This window comes from Notamacropus eugenii, chromosome 2, assembly GCF_028372415.1.
Source record: "Notamacropus eugenii isolate mMacEug1 chromosome 2, mMacEug1.pri_v2, whole genome shotgun sequence".
Classification (NCBI taxonomy): Eukaryota; Metazoa; Chordata; class Mammalia; order Diprotodontia; family Macropodidae; genus Notamacropus; species Notamacropus eugenii.
The window spans coordinates 34924312-34949117 of record NC_092873.1 but is presented as its reverse complement, the minus strand read 5'-3'; the positions used below and the strand labels follow the sequence as shown (position 1 = coordinate 34949117).

At 43.5% G+C, this 24806-nt stretch overlaps 1 protein-coding gene, 1 long non-coding RNA gene and 1 pseudogene across 2 annotated transcripts in view; 2 read left to right on the top strand and 1 right to left on the bottom strand.

Annotated features, from left to right (window-relative positions):
* LOC140522608 (nitric oxide synthase, inducible-like) overlaps positions 1–24806 on the top strand; it is a 143189-nt pseudogene that overhangs the window by 36229 nt on the left and 82154 nt on the right.
* Positions 1–24806, top strand: part of LOC140524886 (uncharacterized) — a 35048-nt gene that overhangs the window by 1951 nt on the left and 8291 nt on the right. The window lies entirely within an intron of this gene.
* LOC140524885 (galectin-9B-like) lies at positions 12605–23391 on the bottom strand. Its single transcript, XM_072639746.1, has 4 exons — positions 23042–23391; positions 16464–16555; positions 13992–14193; positions 12605–13311 (listed from the first exon to the last, which is right to left on the bottom strand). The coding sequence occupies exons 1-4, from the start codon at positions 23078–23080 to the stop codon at positions 13192–13194; spliced, it is 453 nt and encodes a 150-aa protein (XP_072495847.1). The 5' UTR covers positions 23081–23391; the 3' UTR covers positions 12605–13191.

The window sequence follows — 24806 nt, the reverse complement described above, 5'->3', positions numbered from 1 at the left end:
ATGGTCCTGCTGCTCCTCCTCCTGTACCCTTGAAAAGGAAGAAAAGGTCCTTATCCCCACCCCAACCTCTCAGGCACTTATCATTTTCCTTCCTGGTAAAGAGGAAAAATACTGGGTATCGGAACAGGGAATGACCTCAGATCCCACCATTGACACTTACTGCTTGTATTACCTTAGACCAGTCATTTCAACATAAGATCATATATTTTGAGCTGGAAGGAATCTTAGGGGTCAGAGAGTCCAATGACCTTATTTCACAGAAGAGGAAACAAGTGGAGAGGGGTTAAGTGACTAACCTAAGGTCATACAGCTACTAAGAGTCTCAGGTTGAATTTCAACCCTAGATTTCTTGACTCTGAAGTCAGCTCTCCCTATGATACCTCTCCATAGATTTAGAACTGGAAGAGACTTTAGAGATCGATGAGTCCGGCCTTTCTTTACCTCACTTTCCTCTTCTGTAAAACCCCTAGTACTTAGGTGCCTACACATAGTAGGTGCTTAACAAAAGTTTATTGACTTAGAGGGTTAGATTCGAGAACCTTAGAGAACCCTTCCAATTCTAGAGCTATGATCTTGTGTCTAGCATTCCCAGGGGCCTGGTCAGGAGGACTTCATCACAACACATGACTCAAAGAGCTCCATCTGTTTCAACAGGTGAAGGTTGGAAGATGGATAGAAGGGGCCATAGAATGGTCAGCAATTTAAGTCTTACACTGGGCTTCTGTGGAACAGAGTGGATTCTAGGGAAAACTGTTTGAGTCTGAAAGGAGAAACAAGAGAGAAAATAGTCAGTTAATTCACCAACCATGAAAACCCACTGTAGACCCCCCCCCCAAGAGTCCCAGCCTCATATGTTAATCTTGAATACTCTCTAGCTAGAAAGGGCTGTTTCTATTTCCAATGGGATTCTGACCTTGGTGGAGGGGTGCTAAGAAATCTACTATGCCATCTTCCCTGTCATCAGAGACATCTTTTGGAAAATCATGCTCAATTACCCAATATAACACGATTTTAAGTTCCTTCCCTCCCCCCATCTCTTCACAAAAAAAGTAAGAATCTTTAGCTTCTTCTTAAGTTGGGGACTATGACTGTGGAACATTTTATTCCCTTTGACTCAGATGATGGATTGTTTAGTTTACTGAACTGATTTTTTCTCTCTTTTTCCTTTGTTATATGAGATAGCCCTATTGGTAGGAGATGCAGGTGGAATAAATTTTAAAATGAAGATGATATGAAAACATATAAATTAATTTTAAGGCAAATACTAGGGCAGTTAGGTGGCACTGTCGATAGAGCTCTGAGCTTGGAATCAGAAAGATTCATCTTCTGGTCTCAGATACTTCCTAGCAGTGTGACTTTGGCCTAGTCACTTAAGCATGTTTGCCTCAGTTTCCTCATCTGTAAAATGAGCTGGATAAGAAAATGACAAACCACTCCTGCATCTCTTCCAAGAACACCCCAAATGGAGTCACAGAGTTGGACACAACTGAAAAATGACACAACAAAAGGACAGTACAAATACTGGAAGAAGGGTGGGATGGAGAACTTCTGCCTTCTATGACTCCCAATGCAAATGGAGTAAGAGTTGAAGGGGGAGTCTTGACAAGCTTGGGGGTTTGGAATGGAGGTAATAGTCAGCAAATCTTGTACCTAAGAAGGAAGCCAGATGAAGAAAGATCTCTGGATTTGGAGTTAAAAGAGATTTGGGTTCAAATCTCAGCTCTGTTATTTGCTGTCACTTAACCTTTCAAGCTCAGTTTCCTCATCTGTGAAATGGGTATAAATAATACCCAAAGTACCTTCCTCAGTGGGTTGTGGTGAGTCTCAAAGAAGGCAATTTTATGAAGCATGACACCAATCTGAAAGTGCCACATGAATGATACCATCTGTCCATCAGGCACTACCACAAGAGAGGAGACTGCAGAGGAGAGGGTCCCATTCGGGGATAAGAAAGGCTGCCCAGGGATGATTCCCTCTCAGGGAATGCCTGAATCAGCTCTTTGGGGACAGACCCACTCTGATCCTAACCTGCCCAAAACCAGAAACAGGAAATACAATAATCCAAAAAGAGTCGGGGAATCTAAAACTTCCAATGACAGTTGAGGCAGCAGTCGGCGAGACAGTTTGGGGAGGCTGGAAAAAAATGAAAAACAGAACCGGGTCATTGCTGGAGCATCAACAAGGTCTGAACCCTGAAGTCTGACTGGTAAGAAAGAAAAGACCTTGTAGCCTTGAATGTACCACTCTTTCCCTGTCAAGCATTCTTAACCTCAGGTCCATGATTGGGTGTGTCTTTTAAAAAATATTTTAATAACTGTCTTTCAGTATATTTGGATTGCTTAGTGATTCTGTTCATTTATTTTGTACATTCAAAAATATTCTTTTCATCTGCAACCTTGATCTAGGGACTGGCCTAGATTAGGTTTGTTAACCTAAGGGTCTATAGACTCTAAAGATTCCTCAGAAAATCGCATCTTTATTTCAATGTATTTGGTTTCCTTCATAGTCCTTATCTTATGTTATGTGTTTTAAAAAACTATTATTTTGGGAAGGGATCCACAAGTTTCACAGTGCTTAAGGGGTCTAGGACACACACAAAAAATATTAGCAGACCCTACTCTAGGGAAGGTTGCAATATGGACCTGCTCATCTCCTATTTGCCCAAAATCCGCTTTTCCCAGAAGGACCCTGCTTGTGGATTTCCCCAACAACAGGACCTATGCAGGATTTGGAGATGCCTCTTCTCCCAGGGGATAATCTTGGATGCTTCTCTAAGCAGTCAGAAATCAAAGTTATGATTTTTGGTGCAGGTGTCCCTTCCCTCCTCCCACCTGGGAGAGTGGTAGTGAGGCAGAAGGGACCAAAGAGACCCATTCTCAAATTGTTCTCCTGTTCAAAGCAGTCTCTGTCTTCTTTAGGAAGTAGAGAACGGGCTTTCTCTTAACAAGGCCTCAAAGAAAGTGAAATGCTGCCTGATCCTGTCAGAGGGAGGTGGCCCTGGGTCACCTCTTCTGGTGGCAGGTGAACCTTGTCCTTCCAAAGTCCCAGGTGGGAGCAGGCTTCTGCCTTTGCCCATTTTGGCTTTCTAGTGCATTAAACAAACAGTTGCTGAGTAAAGTGATTGTGTTCACAGCCCTGAGAGACACTGACTGTTCTAACCGACATTATAGACATTAACTGATGTACTTGACCTGTTTAGCTGTTTTGACTGTTGTTATAGATGATCAAACTGTCCTGATTGTCTGACTGTTCTGTCTGACTCCCTGTTTTAAGTGATCTGAGTGTCTCCTGTTTGTGACTTACCTGAATAACTCCCTTTTCCCAATGACTCAATTGCCTAATTATTCCACGTGTCTGCAGAGCTGGACCGCCCGTTTTCACTGTGCAGATGGCCTTTCCCACTGTTCTCATCACATTGTTCTAATTGACCTGACTGCTGTGCTACCTAATGTGTTCTATGTGTTACACTATGTCCTAGACCAGGGGTGGGCAACCTGCACCTTGAGGCCACATGTGACCATCTAGGTCCTTGGGTGAGGTCTTTTGACTGAGTTCAGGTTTTACAGAACAAATTTTTTTTTATGAAGGGGATTTGTTCTGTGAAGTTGGGATTCAGTCAAAGGGCCCCACTTAAGGGCCTAGAGCGTCACATGTGGTCTCAAGGCCCAAGGTTCCCCACCCCTGTTCCTAGACAAAGAGATTGATTCTTACTCTAACTGAGGGGACAGTCTCACTCCCTGTTCTAACAGCCCTCAGTCCTGCCCACACTAAGCTGACTGACATTGGACCTAAGCAATGGGGTCAGCAGGTGATTCTGATGACCAGCAGACAGCTGACCCAGACTGAACAGGGTGAAGCCTAAGTGTGCTCCCTCACTCATTGACATACTTTGGGTTTGCCCCTCTTGGTCCTATGGGGCAGTTCTGCTGCCATTGTATGATGCAGGACGTAGCAAGGAGGCTGAATAGGAGCAAATCTGCTGTTCTGTCCAAGGGAAAAAAAGAGTAGCCTTTGAGATAGTTAGCAGATTTAGCAGGAGAACAGGAGAAAGGGAAGGCAGGGAGAAAGGTAGGAGTGGGGGAGGGAGCAAGGGAGAGCTGAGGGAAACTGAGAGGAGGGGCATCCCTGGAAAAATGAAGCTTGTACAAGCTCCAAGAGGAAGCAGGCAAAGGGGTGAGCAGGCAGGTTTGAGGGAGTAACAGCCCAGTTAGTTCAAGCAGAACCTCCCTTCCTTGAATGGGGGCTTCTGTGTGGCTGGTGCATGGTATGGCAAAACCCCCTACTCATACTGGCTACTCAGAGGCATCTCAAAGTGTTAACAGAAAGTTCCTGTATTCGATTCTCCGGAAGCAGGGCAATCCCTTCACCAGGTAGTCTGGAGCAGGGAAGCCAAAGACAAAGGCAAAGCAGTGATATATATATATATCCTAACGCAAAAACCCCTCCCACCACTGACCATTATTCTCATTGGCTGAGAAATATTGTCTTACATTCTAGACTTCACATCTAACTAATCCCTTTGAAATCTGGTCCAAATTCCCTCCTCTCCTGTCCATTACAAAGCCCTCGAAAATAACATCAGCATATGCAAATAAAGCATGGAGAGTACATGTAAATGAGGCATATGCAAATGAAGGCATTGAAGAGTTATGTATATGAGGCAGACCTGTTTGAGGACCACAGATTACTCAGGTACATGCAAATTAGGCATTGAAAAGCTAGCGAGTTTTACCCAATCATTGAGATCTTAATACACTACATAGCCTATATCCTTATATGAGAATTACTCAACTCTGAAGGCGTTGTAACCTGAGCCTCTTGTTCTCCTTTACCCTCTAGGAGAAGAATTCACGTTCTGAGAAGTCTTCACTGAGTCTATTCCATTCAATCCCTCCTCTTATTTATTAACCTGAAAACTTCTCACAGATGTTTTAACCAAAGTTCTGTAACATGATCTCACATTGTCCATCAATTTCTTCATCCCCGTCAGGGTCACTCCTGTCTTTCGTCTCCACAGGTGCCCATCCTTCCTTCTTTAGTATCATCAACTGAATGGCTCCTTCGGTTCTCTCTTCTATTCTGGCAAGCCTCAGTAGAGAATTTTGAAGTATCTTAGTAAGAAGTGAAATCAAACAAGGCAGACAAAGAGGAAGTAATATAATACCACTAATTGCTATGAGGCCAAACCACAGTAATCTTTTCCACCAGTTCCCTTCAAACCAAGACCATGAGGATGTATTGAAATGGGAGTTCCAAGTTTGTACAGGAACATGGACAATTTTCCTGATATTTTTCGTGATCTTTTTCACTATTTTCCCATTGTCATCAATTCCTAAGCAACATGTGAACGGATTGAGTTTTCCATAAACTTCTCCTTCTTCTGCAAGTAAATAATCTAAGATCAACCTATGTTGCAGTACTGCTTCCCTAGTCTGTGTAGACTGATCGACCAATAATTCCAAGGCTTCTGCTGTTTTATTGGTAATAATTTCTACCACTGCCTGATTAGTCTATTTAATAAGTATCTAGGGGTTCTATAACCCCAACTCCCATCTTGAGCCCAAGTTGCAGGCCCATATGCTTTGATGATCCTCTCAGGAGGCCAAGTGTCATCCTACCCATTTGTATCCCCAGTCCAAGTGAGAGAGGTATCAATGTTCCTCTTCCTTCTGGCTAGATCATCATATAAAGGGACCCCTAGATACTGTTTCCCTGATTCAGGTAAGAAGAAGAATTTAGGTCTCACCAATCCAATAGAACAAACACCCCTCCAGTTTAACAGAAGGTGCTTATTAGCTGTCTGTCCACATATCCAATAATGTCCTCTCAAAGCAGGATTCTCCTTTGGAAACAATCTTGCCCCATACTCCACAGCCAGAAAGTATTTTACATCTTCCAGTCCTAATGGTCCTCCTTTCATGATCTCTGACTTACACTTCCATAGTTGTTGTTTCTTCTTCCATATACAACTTTGATAGCTCTCCCCAGTTCTATTGATTGCACTCCAGAAACTGTCAAACATCATCCTATGCGTCCCATTTTCCCACTTCCATACCCGCTGCTTATACTCTGTGTAATTCCTAGTACTGTTCATATACATGCAATTCCACAGATAACCATATCCTCCATCACATGGTTTCCTGGGATCAGAGGGATTAAAAGACTTATACCCACAACTCCTGTGAAGTTCCTCTTCAGTTTCATTTTCAGATGAAAAGAATGGGAAAAATGAGTGGCTGTAGGAGATCACTCTACCATCAGAACAGGTGACACTGGTCTGATTCCATCTGTTTGCATACTGCGCACATTCAATGTGAGCCAGGGTTTCTGGCCTTTGTATGAATGTCCACTTGCAATTGCTTTCTCCCAACAACGGCCCATGCAACTCAGGCCCTGTTTGATTTAAACAGTGTTCACCCCGAATTGATTCAGACAAAGATCACTGGTGTTTCTCTTGGCTTGTCCAGAATCTTGTCCCATCATGTACTGAAGATCTATTACTTACAATCCAGGCTGGACTCAGAGGTTACTGCTACCCATGGCCACTGACTTAGCCACTGAGGTTCCCCACAAATCCAACAGCTGGTTACCCCGAAGGTATCTGTAATGGTTTGGATCAGAGTTATGAAACTATTTTCAAGAGGGGGTTAGCAACTGGGACTTGGTGTCCCAGTAGTGGGAACAGGATCATGCCTAAAAGGGACATTCCCAAGGTATTATATTTTGGTTGCATTGCTTCCAAGGTTTATCAAGTCCACACAGGCCTAATGGAAGAGTCCTATTTAGATATTGTGGCAGCTAGCTTGAGACAATTGCTGAACAGAGAATCCTGTTAAGAACAAACAATAATAACCCTAGCACAGTTCCCCAAACAGCAAAACATGTAATGAATTTGTATACAGGCCTCATTGGCTCTCCCTTTCCAATTTTTGTGTGTTTTCATACACTCTTTAAATGGAGCTTCAGTTCCTTTGCAAGGTCAGGGTCTGCAGTCTACTCCTTTGGAGCATCCACAGGTCCTTTTACTCTGGTATGGTGAGTCCAGCCTCGTTCCTGGGTTCTTACAGCTGTGTCTGAAGTCAGGAGAACCTGGTAGGGATCTTCCCAGCTCGGAGTTAACTTCTCCTCCTTCCACAACCAGATCAGGACCCAGTCACCGGGTTTAAACATGTGCACCACAAAACCTAGAGGGGGAGTCTGAGCAATAAGTCCCTTAAGTCATAGTTCATGCAAATGTTTAGTTAAAGCAAACACATATTCCCTTATAAATCTATCCCTAGTATCAGCAATTGGATCCCAGTTTCCTTCCTGTATTCCCGGGTAGGGATGCCCATACAAAAGTTCATAGGGAGATAGGCCCACATCTCTGCAAGATTTTGTTCTAATTCTTAGGAGAGCCAACGGCAAACACTTGGTCCATGGTAACTGTGTTTCCAAGGTTAATCTAGTTAGCTGTTTCTTGATTTCCTGATTCATTCTTTCTACCTTGCCTGAGGAAGGAGGGTGCCAAGGGGTATGGAACTCCCAAGAAATCTCCAATGCTTTTATTAATGACTGCAGAACTTTGACAGTAAAGTGGGTGCCTTGATCCGAATCTATCCTCTCCACCATGCCATACCGTGGAATTATCTGTTCCAATAATATTTTATTAACTCTGGAGGCAGTGGCTCTTGATAAGGGAAAGGCCTCTACCCATGAGGTCAAGTGGTCCACTATGACCAGCAGGTATTTGAGACTGCCCACTGATGGTAGTTTGGTGAAGTCCACCTGAATGCTTTGGAAGGGTCTGTATCCCAGAGGCCTGCCCCGTTGCGGGGCAAGGCTTTGAGCATTCTTATTCGTCCTTCGACAAATCAGACAGCCCTTCACCAATTGTCTGGCCAGTGTATATAAGCCCGGTGACACAAACTTAGTCAATACAGCATTGCACAGGTTTTGGACATCCCAATGACTACCTTGATGTAGGTGTTGCAAGATTCGTCTCATCCCTGCCTTGGTCAGTACCTCATGACCATCTGGGAGAAACAAAGGTCCTCCTTCTGCCTCCTTGGCTCCTAAGTCTTGAGCCTTTTTCTTCTCTTTCTGGGTATGGGATGGGGAGGGGAGGAGAGATCGGGAGGCAAAGCAGGAATTAATATCAACATTTCAGTCTGCCCAAGTTGCCTTTCCCCAGCCTTCCTCGCTTCCTTATCATTGAGGCGATTACCCTTAGCCTCAAAGGTGTTCCCTATTTGGTGTCCCTTCACATGCACAATAGCGATGGTTTTGGGCAACAACAGATTGCTCAATACTTTAATCAGTAATTTAATAAGTGGTGTGAGCTAGTTCCCTTCCCTACCTATTCACCATTCCTCTTTCTTCTCAGATTTTTCCAAAAACATGGGCCACTCCCCAGACATATTTAGAGTCTATATATAGATCCTTCTTTTCCCTCTAACAGTTTTAAAGCCTGATTTAAAGCATCTCACAAGTTCACCCTGACCAAGCCCTAGGTAAGCTGCTAGCCTGTACCAGAGAATTACTATCCCCATCCATTATGGCATACCCATTCAATCTCTTCCCTTCCACCACCCAGGGGGATCCATCTATGAACCAATTATCTCCTTCAAATAGTGGGGATTCCTATATGTCCTCCCATACCTTTGTCTGATAATCAATTATATCCAAACAACAGTGTTCCAGGTTCACAAACTCTTCAGGAGAGGCTGACAAGAAACTAGCTGGGTTGAGGTTGTGGTCTTGGGACGATACTAAATCACCCTTTTCTAGTAATTTGGTCTCATATTTCAGAATTCTTGAATCTGTCAGCCACCTCCCGGCTCTCTGGTTCAAGATGGATCTCACTTGGTTAGGTATGCTTACAATTAAGCAGCCTCCAAAAGTTATTTTCCTACTTTCTCCTACTAAGAGGGCAGTGGCTGACACAGCCTGTATTTAGGTTGGCCATCCTTTTGCTACTGGATCTAACATTTTTGATAAAAATGCCACCAGATGTCTCTGCCCTCCTCTTATTTGTGCCTGGACTCCCAAGGCCACTCCCTTGTCTGTGTTCACAAAGAGATGAAAGGGTTTCTCTATTGAGGGTAACATCAATACTGGGGCTGAGATTAAAATCTCCTTGAGTCCTTTAAAGCTTTGTTCACTTTAAGAGTCCCATTGGATATGTTCTGGTTTCCCTTCCAGTAGATGACTATATCGGGGTTTGGTAAGGATTGCATATGAGTCTGTCCAGTTCCTGCAATATCCCACAAGGCCCAAGAATTTTCGGAATGCTCTTTTATATTCTGGCTGAGCTGTTTGTATTATTCCTTCTACCTGAGAGGGATCTAACTTCTTTTTTCCTTTACTTATCAAGTGGTCCAGGTATTTCACTTCTCTCTCTACAAATTGCATTTTGTCTTGTGAGACCCTTAACCCCTGCAGCCCCAAGTAGTTTAAGAATCTTATAGCTGTTAAACTAGCTATCTCATGCTATCCTCTGGCTATGAGCAGATCATCCACATATTGGAGAATTCGGACTCCTTCTGTGAGGTCAAAGCCTTCCAATACTCTCTCTAGAACTGGTCCAAATAAATTCGGGGATTCAGTATATCCTTGAGGTAGGATACAACATCTATATTGTTTTCTCCCCGTATCCGGGTCCTCCTACTGAAAAGCAAAAATATCCCTACTCTCTCGGTCTAAGGGGCAACTCCAGAAGGCATCCTTTAAATCTGTTACACTAAACCATGAGCTGTCCTCAGGTATCCTTCCTAGTATGGTATATGCGTCTGGTACCACTGGGTGGGATGATAGTACAATCTTGTTGATTTCTCTTAAGTCCTGAACCATTCCTGTCTTTCTTTTTCACAGGCAGAATGGGGGTGTTGAAAGGAGAGATGCAAGTCTCTATGAGTCCTGTTGCTAAGAGTCCTTCTATCACTGGCTTCAATCCTTTTTTCCCTTCTAATGAGACCGGGTACTGTTTGACCCTAACTACTAAAGTTGGGTCTCTCAAACGAATTTTGAGTGGTGTGATATTTAACCTGCTGGGATTTGTTGGGCTGGCCCCTACTTGAGGGTCAGCTTGCTCCCTCTCTTCCTCCCTCATTTCGTATATTTTAGTTGGTATGATTAAAGTACCATGAGGAATAAGGCCAATTGAGAGTTTTGTTATTAAATCTCTTTCCAGGAAGTTTACCCCAGATTCTGGGACCAAGAGTACTTGTTCTGGCACTCTAATTCCCTGATATTTGAGTTCAATTATCTTTGTTATGGAACCTGGAAAATTTTCTTCCTTGACTCCTGAAATCATCAGGACTTTCTTAGATAAAGCTACTCCCTGGGGCAATTGAGTTATCGAGGTGCGAGCTGCCCCAGAGTCCACTGAAAACACCATCTTCTCTCTCTGAGGTCCCACCCTTAAATTTACCAAAGGCTCTGGATGGGCTTTTTCAATGATCCCTTGGCACCCCTAGTCCTCCAGTTCCATGAGAGAGCAGACTTTCTGCTCATCTCTCTGCTGAGGACAATTCCTGGATATATTCCCCTTCTTTCTTCATGCCCAGCAGGTTAGGGGTCCTCTCTGACCGGTCCTTTCCTGTACAGGCTGGGCTGCCCCATTATCCCTTTGTCTCATATTTTCAGGGACATAGTTTCGGTCCCACCCCGTCCAACCCTCCTGTTGTTTTATAACTGTATCAGTCGCTTTCTGTACTGATTGCATAAACACTTTTGATTTTTGCCTTTGCTTCTCATCCTCTCTCCTCACAAAAACCTTGGTGGCTTCCTCTAGTAACTCCCGAAGTGGCTTTCTATTCCACCCCTCTATCTTCTGCAGTTTCCTACTAATACCCGGCCATGCATTAATAACAAAAAGAACCTTTAACGTGGCCTCTGTATCAGAATCTCAGGGATCTAAGCCCGGGAATTTCCTAACCCCTTCCTTTAACTTCTCCAAAAACTCTGAAGGGCTCTCTTCCCTTTACTGCATAATTTCAAATTCTGTGGTTTGGGTACAGCATCCCTAATTCCTGTAATGATCAGTTCCCTCAAGTCCTGCATGTGCTGTCTATGTATGATTATTGTTATCCCAACCGGGGTTCATGGTAGGGTATTTTTATTCAGCTGATTCCACCCCCGGGGCTGGAGGATGGCGCCGATCCCACTCTACCATGGCAGCCCGCCAGATAAGAGTTCTTTCCTCCTGAGTAAATAGCATGTTCACTATATGCATTAACTCACTCCAGGGGTAAATGTTAGGTCCAGGAAAATGATCTAGTTGTTCTGCTACCCCGGCAGGGTCTTGCATAATTGATTTCAAATCTCTCTTAAAATTTCTGACCTCAGTGCCATTTACTGGAACACTGACATGTCCTATTTCTCCTGCTCCGATTGGGACTTCTCTAAGAGGATACATTTTAGCCCCCGGAGTAGAGGGGTCTGAGAGTGGAAAATTTTGCAAATCTTTCTTCAATTGCCTCAGTCCCCTATTCAAAGTCCTGTACGATGATTTATTGGGTATTTCTACATCTATCAGTGAGCCCCGACTGGGTTCAGGGGCAGAGGGAGAAGGTGATTCTGGTGGTGGAGCTGACGGGGTGGGTGGGGTGGTGGTGGTGGTGGTGGTGGGGGCTTCCGCCTGAGGAGGGGGTAATGCATAAGGCTGTGGGAGAGAAAGAGGAGGATTCCAGGGGTGAGGTGGGACTGTTTCCTGTTCTTCCTTACCCACCTTCTTATCCTTGGTTTGAGACAAAAATATCTGGGCCCCTGGAAGCAAAAGACTGGCATAAGTAACCTCCTCTGGACTCAAAGGGTCCTTCCCATTTACATACAAATTTAGTTTTTGGCATACCCAATCCTCGGAGGAACCATATCTAGGCCAAATTGTGCCTCCTCCAATGTCTTTTTCACCCCATAAGAAACAACAATACTTAATCATCTTCTTCTTATCCTTCCCTTTATATTTTGGTAATTCGTGCCAATTCTGTAATCAATTTCCCAAGGGACTATTTAACGGTATATTCTGACTGCACTCTGAAGCTCGGGGCTTGTACTGCTCCTTCCCCATTTTGCACTACGGCTGTTACCAGACACCTCCAAGTCCAACACTCAACGAATTATCCTAGCTGCCTTGCTAGCTCTCAGTGGGGGTTGCCTACCTATCAGCAGTCACTCGGTAGCTTTCTCAGAGGGCCCTTTGCCTTGAGGTCTGCAGTCCACTAATTTTGGTTGGGAGCCATCGCCAGTCTCCCCAAGTCCGTCTAAGACTCCCAAATCGACCCCCAGAGCCTCCCCCACCCCAGTGCTTACCTCCAGGTTATGCGCACAATTTGCCTGACTGCAAATTCCAACACTGACTGTTTGGAGTTGCAAATGCTTCAAAGCTTCAGAGTCTTTACACTTTCTGTTCTCCCTGAGTTCTTCTGCTTTGGGTCATTACTTTGCAGAGAGGGAGGTTCAACACTCAGTTTCAGGGACCATGGGGGGGGAAAATCCCCACAGGTGCCTGCCCCCGAACTGAGTCACCAGTCATCTCCCTGGAAAGCCACATGATCCTGGACAAGCCCCCAAAACTGTATGGTATGGCAAGACCCCCTACTCAAATTGACTACTCAGAGGCATCTCAAAGAAAATTCTTTTATTGATTCTCGAGAAGCGGGGCAATCCTTTCACCAGGTAGTCTGGAGCAGGCAAGCCAAAGACAAAGGCAGAGCAGTGATATACATAGACCCTAATGCAAAAACCCCTCCCACCACTGACCATTATTCTCATTGGCTGAGAAATATGGTCTTACATTCTGGACGAGAAATCTAACAAATCCCTTTGAAATCTGGTCCAAATTCCCTCGTCTCCTGTCCATTACAAAGCGCGGAAAATACATATCAGCATATGCAAATGAAAAACGTTCAGCTCAGCCTGGTTCAATTCCATTCAACAAATCTGGATTAAATGTCTATATGTCAAGCACAGTGGTAGATGCCAAAAATGGAGGAGGGGAAATGACAAAGCCAAGTGGGAAGGAAAGGAAACACAACCCTGAGGAAAGGTAACAGGAAATTTCCAAATTCAGGAAAGGAGGAAGTGAAGTGGGAACAAGGAGGGGAGGAGGGAAGGAAGGGGCTCCCTTCTGGCCAGTCTCTAACCCTGAATATGTCTGCTGGTGCTTGGTGGAATCTCCTACTCTCCTTTGGCATATGTGATAGAATGGTGCTACTCATTCTTGAAGCAGACGTAGGACACCTTCACCACGCCATTGAATGAGATGGTGTCCACTTGATCGAAAGGGACCCGGTGCTGGTACTCATAAAAGTATGTCCCATTCACTATCACCTGCCAAGAGGAAAAAGCTGCATGAGCACGAAAGCCAGTGGAACCTTAGGAGTCACAAGCACGAGTCCTTGAGACTGGATCTTCTCCCACCTGACATCATGAGCACTCAGTCTCCAGTCACTGAGAATGGCCAACACCCAGCTCCCACCCAGTGCTCCTGGTTCTGACCTCTAACATCAAATAGAACGAATCAAATCTTTCCTCAGCATGATAGAATGAAGGTATCAGTCATATCTCTCCTGAGCTTTCTTTTCTAAGGCTAAACACCCAATTGCTTCATCTGCTTTTGGCATGGACCAAGATGCTTCACCATTCTGGTTGGCCTCCTATGGACACTTTCCAGATCATCTAGGTCCTTTTTAAACTGTGATACCTAAGACCAAACACAGCACTCCAGATGTAGTTAGAGCAGGGTGGAATACAATGAGACTACCATCTGAGTCTCAGTGCAGCCCAAGGTTACATTTAACTACTTGTGTGACTGTTACACTACTGATCCACACTGAGCATGTGGACCACTAAAACCCTCTGATCTTTTTCAACCAAACTGCTGTCACCAAACCATGGTTCCTCCATATTGTACACCTGATGTTGAATTTCTTAAACCCAGTCCCTCTGACTTGTGACCCACTGTGTTCCCTCAAAGGAAGGTGACTTAGGAGGGATGCTGCTGTGCTTACCTTGAAGGCTGTACTGTGCACCTGAAACTGAATTTGAAATGGTTCCCCTCTCTGGAAAGGCTGCTCCATCTTCTTCTCCTCCGTGCCCCAGGAACCATTCTGCTTTGTGTTGAAGACTACACAACTTTCCTTTATAAACCGAGCGGTAAGACTGAAGGGGATGTTACTTCCATCTGTTCCATTCTGAAAATCCACAGAAAAGCTATCCAGGGCAAAAAAATAAGAGTAGTGAGTGGATGCAGTGTGCTGCTGGTGATCAGGAAGATGATGGCTACTCCATAGCCTTAGAATCTTTCCTTTCCTGGTCACTCTTCTCTGTCTTTCCTTCTTCCTTTTAGTCTTTGTGACACTTTTCCCCTTGGTCCGTGATTTTAAATGGCAGCACTTAGAAATGTCAGTTCTGTTGTCTCCTTGATTCCTCAGATGATAAATGAGAGGGAGATTCTTAGCCCCCTCCTACTCATCAGTCAAGCCCCACTCCTCCATGCAGCCCCCTCTGTTTGCTCTAATCCACAAGGAAGTTCTATATACTAGATGGAGGAGGCTGCGAGGGGAGAGTGATGCACAGTTAAGACGACATACAGTTCCTGCCCTCGTGGCATGTCTCCTCCAGTAGCTGGTGGAAGTAGCAGAACTGAGATTTGAACCCAGGTTCCCAAACTTGTGATTCAGGGCTCTCTCAGACATCCCCTGGTGCTAGAATTCTTAACCTTTTATGTATCCTGGATTCCTCTGGCCTTATAGCGAAACCCAAGGACCTCCTTCTCAGAATCATGTTTTTAAATACATTTGAAATGAGTGAAGATCTACTTTTTGCCAACCACTTTCACAGAACCCCCCCCCCCCAAATACAGATTAAGAAGCCCTGATCTCGTCCAACTCCTTCATTTTCCATAGGAGAGAACTAAGGATCATTGAATAGAAATTACTTTCTTGGGGTCACCCAGGTAGCTGGTAGAACATGCTAGGATTTGAACCCAAGTCTTCCCATTTCAGACCTTTTTGGAAGGAGCTATCTTTTTGCTCTGTACCCACAGTAACACCTGCAAAGTCCTTTTATTAAAGAGATTTGTTTTGTGAAGTTTGGATTCAGTCAAAGGGCCACACCTGAGGACCTAGAGGGCCACATGCAGCCTTGAGGCTGAAGCTTCCCCACCCCTGCTCTGATTCTACACGGGCACTTTGTCAGTTTCAATAAATACTGCTTGCTTGATTTAATGTTGCTTTATTTCTCCTGGCAATAATCTGGATTCTTATTCCTGCTTCAGCTTGGGTCAGTAATAGCTGAGTAGGTTAGGGGGAGCCCACAAGTTCCATTCATTAATATTTATTAAGGTGGATGCTAAGGAAGCTACAAAATTTAGATCACATATGATACCTACCCTCCTTGAATTTTACAGACTAGTAGATAAGTAATGAGGCTAAGGGGTAGCAGTGGATAGAGTAATGGGCCTGGGGTTGGGAAAACTCATCTTCCTGAGCTCAAATCTGGTCTCAAACACTTTAGCTGTGTAACCCAGGGCAAACTGCTTAATTCTGTTTGTCTCAGTCTCCTCATCTATCAAATGAGCTGGAGAAGGAAATGGCAAATGACTCCAGTACCTCTGCCAAGAAAATTCCAAATGGGGTCACAGAGAGGCATGGAAAGTTGAAAAAATGACTGAACAATGAGGCTAAAGAGCCACTTTCCATTCATATATAGTCAAGGGTCAAGGGTTACCAAAATAAAATGCCATCCCCAACTGTTTTCCATTTCTGGGCATTGACTCCAAGATTGACCACCATGCCCAGAATAAGTGCTTGCCTTTTCATCTCTGCTCTTCAGATTTCTTGTCTTTTAACCTCAAGGTTCAACAGAATGAGCTCCTCCCTCAGTTCATGACCCCCTCCTCTTCCAGGATTAACTTTTCCCAGATTTCTCCTCTACCTTCATTGCACCCGATGTTATGTTTACCCAGTTCTGTGTGCATGTAACTCCTGTGCCCCTCACTTGTTATAATGTGAATTCCCTGAGGAGAGAGGTTCATTACAAGAAAGAAAAAAACCTCTCTATCCCTATTTCCTTAGCATGGTGCCTTATGCCTAGTGGGCACTTCAGACAAGTTAGTTAAATTGAGTTGAAAAACTGTTTCCTGACTAGAGACCATACCCTTAGTGCTAACCAGTCACTTTTCAGATAAGGTCAGGTCCAGAGGCTGGACCATGAGAGTGTTTGTGATGCATTCCTCTATTTAGATCAAGGCTGTAAACTCATGTCTTATAGAGGGCCAGTCAGGGTATCATTGTCATATGATTTTGTCATGGACATATGATTTTCTGGCCCTTGGGCTTGTTTGGCCTCTGAAGTTTGGCCTCTATCAGAGCTATTGCCAGGGAAAATTCTGAAACTGACCGTTGTGCCTCCACTTCTGGTGGGTGCCCTGTTCTACCCAGAGACAGTGAACATAGGAGGAAAGCAGAAGAAACAAGTACCTATCTCCACCGGAACGAAGGACTGACCCATTAACAATAATTGCTTGTCCATACTGGATGATACCAGGGGCAGGTCCAGAGACTGGAATGTCCTACAAAGAGAAGGAAGGATATAGTTGTGAATTCTAGGCCTACAAGCAAAAAATCCAGGAAGTTCCTGTCCTCCAAGGTCTGGGCTTAGAGTCAAAGATGAGGCAGACCAAGGCCACGCTCTGACAAAGTGGCTCCCCAGGATTTTACTGTCTTCTACCACCACCAAATGGAGTGGCAGGGAGGGGCTCTCTCTCCCTCCCATCCTTGGGACCATGCCTTTCTCCTCTGAATTTCTTTGTAGAGCTATTTAAAAATTGTTTTTCTTTTTTTATTATAAGCTTAGCAATCATTAGCAAAAGTGCATTTCAACACAGAACAAAAAACATTGAATTTGAAAGCACAAATTTGTCTACTTACCCTTTGATTTTCAAAAATCATGTTCACATAACATAGTAGGGACAAAATTGTCCAGTTTCAGAGTTTCTTGCTTTTCTTCTGCCTTATCAATTTTATTTTTCACTCTTCCCATTTCATTCTTTTTTTATGACTTTGGTAAATATCAGCAAATATGGATATTTCATTACATAAAGAAAAGCAGAAAGGGAGGATGATAGAAGAAACTCGCGTCATGGGGTTTGAACTCAGGTGGACTATCTTAAAAAACTGATGGGGTCCACATGTGCATCAGATGCCCATCACATTCTGGATTTCTATTATTACTTTTTGTTTTTTAAAAGGGGTATTTTAAATTTCACCAGGTAATTCCAACACACCTCTATTTCTCAGCGTCCCCTTGTGTCCTTTTACTCTCTTCTATGCATTTTTGAATGTTTAACGGCTTTAAATATTTAAATATTCTATTGCTTTTCTTTTTTTTTAAATGCTATCTCTACATTCCCCTGTCAATCCCCCCGCCCCCAAAATAAAAGTCCTCAGTTGTTGTCCCATGACTTTCAACTGGCAACCCTCCCCTGCCCACTCTTCCTTTCCATCACATCTTTGGTAAAAAAAATATCTGCAGCTGTTTTTAGACCAGCATTCTTAAAATGTGGTTCAAGGAACCCCTGGGAGTCCCTTTGAGAGAGTATATAAGGACAAAATTATTTTTATAGTAAAACTAAGATATTCTACTTTTTATAATAATAATTTCTAATAATAAACATTGATTGACATAAGCCACATGAACAAGAGCTCTTGGGGGGGGAGGGCAATAATTTTTAAGAGTGTAAAAGCATCCTAAAACCAAAAAGTTTGAGAATAAGCATTGTTTTGCTAGAGGGGTAGGAAATTAGACATGAGTCGTGGACCTCTTCATAAGATTCTTATTAAACATAGATTTCCAGCTGATAATCTGACTCTGCACATGCTCTGTACACTCTTCCTATGTTCCGTTACCCTTTAATTGTACCTCATCAGCCATGTGACAAAAATGTTTCTAACTTTTGTGTTCTTAATAACACAGATGTCAGACTGCTTGAAAACCATGATCTCTGGGGATGCACCATTTCTAAGTCATCTTAACCCACCACAGACCATCACAAGCATTCTACAGAAAGAAACTTATTGCCTCTCATTGCCATATTAAAGCTGTTTTCCAATTTAAACTTATCTTCTATGCAAGTAGCAATTTTTCTCTCTGGTGGATTTTCAGATGAACTGATTGGTGACAATGTTATTTTTGTGAGAGAGTAGCTAGGGGGAGGAAAATGTCACCTTTGGAAGGATTCTTTCCTTAAGAGGGTTATTTTATAATAGGGGTGGGGAACCTACAGCCTTGAGGTCACATGGGCCCTGACAAATTCAATCAAAGGGCCACACTTGAAGACCGAGAGGGCCACATGTGCCCTTCAAAAGACAAGTCCCTACCCTAGGACTAAATATGCATGTGTATATATGTATATGCATGTATTACATAAACTAATCTAGTTTGCTAAAAATGAAGCAATATATCCTACTGAACTTCACGTACCTTTTTTCACTTAATATGGTGCTTGTCATTAGCCAGAAGAAAGGTAAATATTTCATATCATAACCAGCTCTTCTTTTTCATTAGGTTAAGTGACTAAAAATTTAAAAATGAATTTCCATCTTTCAACAAGAGAATTTATAAAATTCTCTTACCATTTTCCACTGTATGTTTGTGTGAGTGAACAGTTTCATTTTATTTTTGTTTTAAATCAAAATAAAGAAATAAATTTTGCAAAATATTTTTACTAAAGTCAGAAGAAATATCTGTGTTCAGTTGTTTTTCAGTAGTCTGACAACCTGTGACCCACTTTGGGGTTTTCTTGGGAAAGATGTTCCTTCTGCAGCTCACTTGACAGATGAGGAAACTGAGACAAACAGGGTGAAATGACTTGCCAGAGTCACATAGCTAGGAAATGTCAGAGGCTAGATTTGAACCCAGGTCTTCCTGACTCCAGGCTTGCCACTCCATTCTCATCCAGAGAAGATTTTTCTCAAATTCATATACATTTGGGAAGGGAGTGCTTGCTGTACCTTCTTCTACCCAGTCCTTATTCTACCACTTGGGGGCCACCTCCAGTTGTCCTAATCTATATCTTGCCACTGGACCCAGATTGCTTTGGTGAGGCTGGTGACTTTCCAACAGCCCTTCCTCACTTAAATCCAATTCACTTGCCAGTCCTGGCAACATCTTCTTGATGTCTTGGTCCTCTTCAAGAACGAAAGATAACAACATTCTACCCCTTACCATTCTGGCAAATCCTTGGGGCCTCAGTTTCCTTATTTTCTAAAATCGATGATAAACTCATCTCATCTACTTCTCAGGACTGTGAGCAGATGCAGCCTCCGCTAACTTGAGCTTGACCCCTATGGGGTGATATCAGGGGTCCTGAGAAGACCCCCCCCCATCCCTCCAAATATTTCCTCCACCTGTTTTCTGATGCCTGGGATTCTACTAGCACACAGGCAAGTCTTTCATTCTGCTGCTGGAGACCATGTTTAAACTATAAACACCCTTCAGAGAGGTTAGTTAGAGCTTAATTTGAACCAATACCAGCTTGTTTCCCAGGTGAAGGTAACAAGACAGTAACAAAAGTATACTCTTTGTATCTTCTGAATTTCTTTCACGCCCATAGAGGGTGTGTCGGAGTAGGCAAAGAAATTCAGACACCTCAGAAGCCTCCAGCTCTTGAAATGCGAGGCATTTTAGAGATTATCTTGTATTATCTAGTATATTTTTTCATTTACTCATTCATACAGCGGCTCTTGGAGAGACTAGGTGGAGCCATAATGCATAGAGCACTGGACCTGGATTCAGAAAGACTCATCTTCCTGAGTTCAAATCCAGCCTCAGACACTTAACTGAGCATCCCTGACTCCATTTCAGAATTATGTTTTGGCTCTAGCCTCTCTAGTCTATCCTAATATACTTTGGATTTATCGATACCGCATTACCTCCTGCCTCATTAGGGGCTGAAGCTGAAACTTCCTAGATCTGGTTATCCCATCCCCATGAGAAAATCTGACCTTGTGGTCTTTTGTGGACTTGTTTATGTCTGAAGCTTTCCAACTGTGACTTTGACATCACAGCTAGAAGGCTAGTGGGTATCTCAGGAGGGACAGCTGATTATTTTGTCTCTGTACAGATGCAGAACTCTGGCAGGCATCCCTAGAGGAGTTTTACACGAGAGGTAGGGAAATGGAATAATCCAAATTTTAGAGAGCAAATCCGAGTTTGGATGCAAAGAGCCATACTTGAGGACCTACAGCGTCATATGTCACCTCAAGGCTACAGTGCTTGAACTAGAATGATGGAATACAAGACTTAGCAGTGGTTTGGGGATGAAAGTCGGCATTTCCTTCCTATCCCTGCCTCTCTTCTCTCGTTGTGTTCAGCTGCCCTGTTCACAGCTACTTGTGCCTTGGAGTGAATGGTGGTCAGCTCTCAGGCAGGAGTGTAAGAGTGCAGGAATCTGGCCAGTGGCTTCAGTATTTGTGGTCTTCTGGTCAATCCCATGTCCCTGTGTTGATTTCTCAGTTGCATCACAAAACCCAGAAAGTCTGCCAGCTAACTTGAGCTAGACACCTATGGAGTTTCTATTATGGAAGCTGCATCATGGGACCAAGACAAGGCTAGACCTGGCTTCAGAGGACCTGAATTCCAATCCCACTTTGCTACTTGCTCCCTGGGAAAGCTTGAGGAATGTATTTAATTTCTCACAAAGCAGGGAAAGGGAAGTTGTCTATTGTTCCACTAGCAGCTTCCAGTTTCTATGAACCCCAATATCAGCTGCCACAATCTTAGGGGTGAGGTGCAAGCACAGTCTACATAAAGAAAATTTAGGCATAATATCCAAATTCTTCATGGTTCAGTAAATGCTTTTCAGCCTTTAGAACAGCACTGACTGGGTAATACCAACATCCATTCTCATTTTTTCTATGCTTATCTCCTAAATGTGAGAGGCTCTTACCAAATGGCCTGCTGGCACCCCAGCTATACCAGGATGAACAGAAAAGTGGTGTGTGTTCAGTATACAAAGCCAGGGCAGCATCTGGGACCTTGGCAATTTGCCTACATCCAGCCCTATAGGACTAGATTATCTCACATGAACTTGAGCTAGCATTTCCTGAAAGGGCAAAGATAATTTCTTTAACTGAGAATGAGTCCAGTACAAAGCAAGTCTGAAAGCAGAGTGAGACAGAGATGAGACCGACCTAGCCCAGACTGTGGAAGGACCTGAGATTCAGAGAATCACAGCTCTTGGAGCTAGAAGGGCCTTAGCTTAGTATCTAGTCTAATCTCTATACAGACGAGGAAACTGAGGTACAGAAAGGGTTAATAACTTGGAGACTGTAAGGCAGAGAGGGGGAAAGGAGTAGAAGAGGGAAGGGGAAAGACAAATATATTTATTAAGAACAAGGAACTTTACAAATATTCCCTCAGTTGATCCTCACAGCAACCCTGGGAGATATGTGCTATTATTATCCCTTTTATATATTATTTTAGTATAAATATGTTTCATTATTAATATTTAACATATCTATATATTATCTAATTGTTGAGGAAACTGAGGCTTAGAAAGGTTAAGTGAGTGGTCCAGGGTCACAAAGGTAGTAAGCATCTGAGGCAGAATTTGAACTCAGGTCTCCCTGACTTTAGGCCCAGCACTGCCTTCACTGCACTACCTACCTGCCTGACTCCCCAGGTTTCCTGTTTACCCAGTTTTTGTGTTTCCAAACCCTCTGGTGACAGATGCACATTGCCTCAAAGGTATGAATTTAGGGGTGCATCAAAAAGAGCACTAGTTTTCTAGTCAGAGAATCTGGGTCCAGATCGATGTGACCTGAAGTAAATTCTATAACCTTTCTGGTATTCAGTTTCTATATCTGTAAAATGAGAGAGTTTGGCCTAGGTCATAGATTTAGAACTAAGAGAAACCTTAGAATTTATCTAGTCAAATGGTTCTCAAAGCACGGTGTGAGGACCCTTGTGTGGGGAAAAAAGGGAGGAGGATTCCTGAGATCCTTCCACAGGGTCTGTGAGATCAAAATTATTTTCATAGTAATACTAAGACATTATCACCTTATTTAAAAAAAATCCTCCCTTTCCTAACAATAGCTGTGTGAGGTTGGATTTTCTTCATGTACCTCAACTGAAATACTGTATCATAATAGGCTGAATGTAGAAGCAAATACATGAATCCAACTGTCTTCTATTAAGCCAAACATTAAGGAGACTTTCAAAAATATGTAAAAATAATTTCACTTTTCATTTTTATTATTTTGGAAAATATAGTTATTTTCCATTAAAAGCATATTATACTTGCAGTAATGGGTTTTTGTTGCCTTTAAAATGAGTTACTAAATTAATTTGAATTAATGTTTTAAAATTTGCTCAGTTTTAATTTCTAATACAGCAAACATCAAGCAGGTCTTTAGGATCCTCAATAATATTTAGAGTGTAGAATGTATGTAGTGTAGAGTATGAAATAGTTCCCAGACCAAAAAGTTTGCAAACCACTGGCCTCATCCAACCCCATTACCATACATTCCACATTGTAAGGTCTGTTCCATGATTCCTCTAGGTTTCTGGAATATTTCATGGGGAGGTAGTCATACACATCAGAGACCAAGGGCTGGGAAGGCAGAAAGAAAGGAATCCAGAGACAGTTCTGGGACTGACAGGGAAGTAGAGATAGATAGCTGGATCCTTCACATGCCCCCAACCATTTCCCTAGGATTTCTCACCCACCACGGTGGAGCACGTTTAGTCACCACTGTGTATCTCACAGTATGCCTGCTATCAAGCAGAGATCTCTGGGCTGAATGGACCTTGAGACTGGATCTTCTGAAGCTTCTGACCTTTTTACATTCTCTGTGGAGTAGGGTTCCTGCTCCCCTTCACCCCCCTCCCCATCCCCAGCCATCCTTTCTAAAATAACCACTCTGCCCTGACTATTTCCTCTAATACCCCAGATGCATGTCCCCAGAACAGGCTCCTTAGAGATGCATGGAAGTAGTCTGCTCTACTCCATCGCAGTCCACTTCCTCTATATGGTGCCTACCACAAGTAGACTCACCGGATTCTGGGAGGGAGGCTGGCTATCACCGGAAGACATGGTCTTTGCTGCTGCTGCTGCTGCTGCTGCTGCTGCTGCTACTGCTTTGCTGCTGCTGCTGCTGCTGCTTTTATTGCTGCTGCTGCTGCCACCGCCTCTGCTTTCATTAAATGAAAAGGTCTAAAAGGGGAGGGTTCTTTGGATAAGTAGAAACTGCTACAAACCTCACTTGGCAGCAGTTCAAAGGGAGGGAGCAGCTAATAAGGAAGCAATGAGGGTTGCAGGGGGAGGTGGGTGAAAACAGGTGACCGTGGAGGAGCACTATGCTGTTCATTCTATCACTGAAGATAGAATGTACTTCTGTGCGACGTGTAGTCAAGTCCATAAACGCAAAATCATTTCCAGAAGGAAAAAATTCCATCCTCAAGGGGTCATCTGAGCTATGCTTGAAGGAAGTTACTCATAGATGGAGACATAGAAGGGAGCTTCTTCTAAGTGTACTACCCAGTCTTCCTCATTTGACAATAACTGGGACCCAGAGAGAATCGGTGCCAGAGTTTGGATTCAAATCCAAGCCCCCTTACTCCAAATCCAGTAGCTCTTCCCAATGGACTAGGCAGAGCTCCTAGAACATGGGGGAATCCCTGTTACTCTGTTGGGTACTTGATATAAATTGTCTCCTACTCAGTTACAACTGGATGAAACCAGTTGGTTTGTAAGTTCCTTGAGGGCAGGGGCTGCATGTCAGAGGATTTTAGATGTAGAAGGGACCTCAGAAGTTGTCCAGTAACTCCTTCATTTTACAGATGAGGAAACTGAGTCCCTGGGAAATTAAAGCACTTGCCCAACACCATACCAATAGAAATAATCATACCTTCTTCCATCATCCCCCAAGGCTAGGGAGCAGTCAGTGTTAGAAGGGCACAGCTATAGCTAGCAGTTTGGGGGATGGGGCAAGCAGCACCCAAATGTGCCCTCAAATCAATTTTGAGGACAGATTCAACTATGGAAGTGGGGAGTAAAGGAAGGCTTTGGGACAACGGGCTCTGTGGGAACCATAGCACTAAGGGACTGTCTTGTGGTGGGGAGACAGAGTCCCTAAGACACCAGACTTCAAGGGAAAAGACCCCAGATCTTACTGAGACTGTAAACAAGGAATCCGACATTTGATTGGGGTGGGGATAGGTGTGGGCAACCTTGTCATCTGGTACCTTTCCACTCTAATTGGGGGAGAGGTTAGCTAGGTTCCATTTCTATGATTTCTGTGTTGCTACAAATAGGGTCAGTCCCCTCTGAATTCCAGCACCCCGGGGCACAACTCTGGTTTCAGTGTGGGTGGGGAGGGGAAAGGGGCATAGATGTCCACGTCAGAGAGCAATAAAGAACCATGTGAGACTTGTACCAGGCAGAAGGGGAGCCCGAGTTGGGGCAGGGAGAACGGAGTGGTATTTGTGACAACATTGCTAATCTGTTGCAATCATGAAATTTATATTTTATTTTACAATGTTAATTAGTTGTATAGACAAGAACATTTATATTTATATAAGCCTTTAAGACGAAGGAGTTAAAAATGTAGAGATTGAGGGAAAGCATATGGGAAAAATATCTATCCAGTTTATATAATAAACCAGGGTGGAAACTTAAACTGAATTCCCGAATGACGACTTTTTATCCCTTTAAGAGGAAACATCAAGCTATAAGATTTGAATTGCACTGGAAAGTAGAGCGAAAATTGATCATGTAATGAGTCAAGTGGCAGGCTAAGGGGAATGGGCTCTGTGTCACA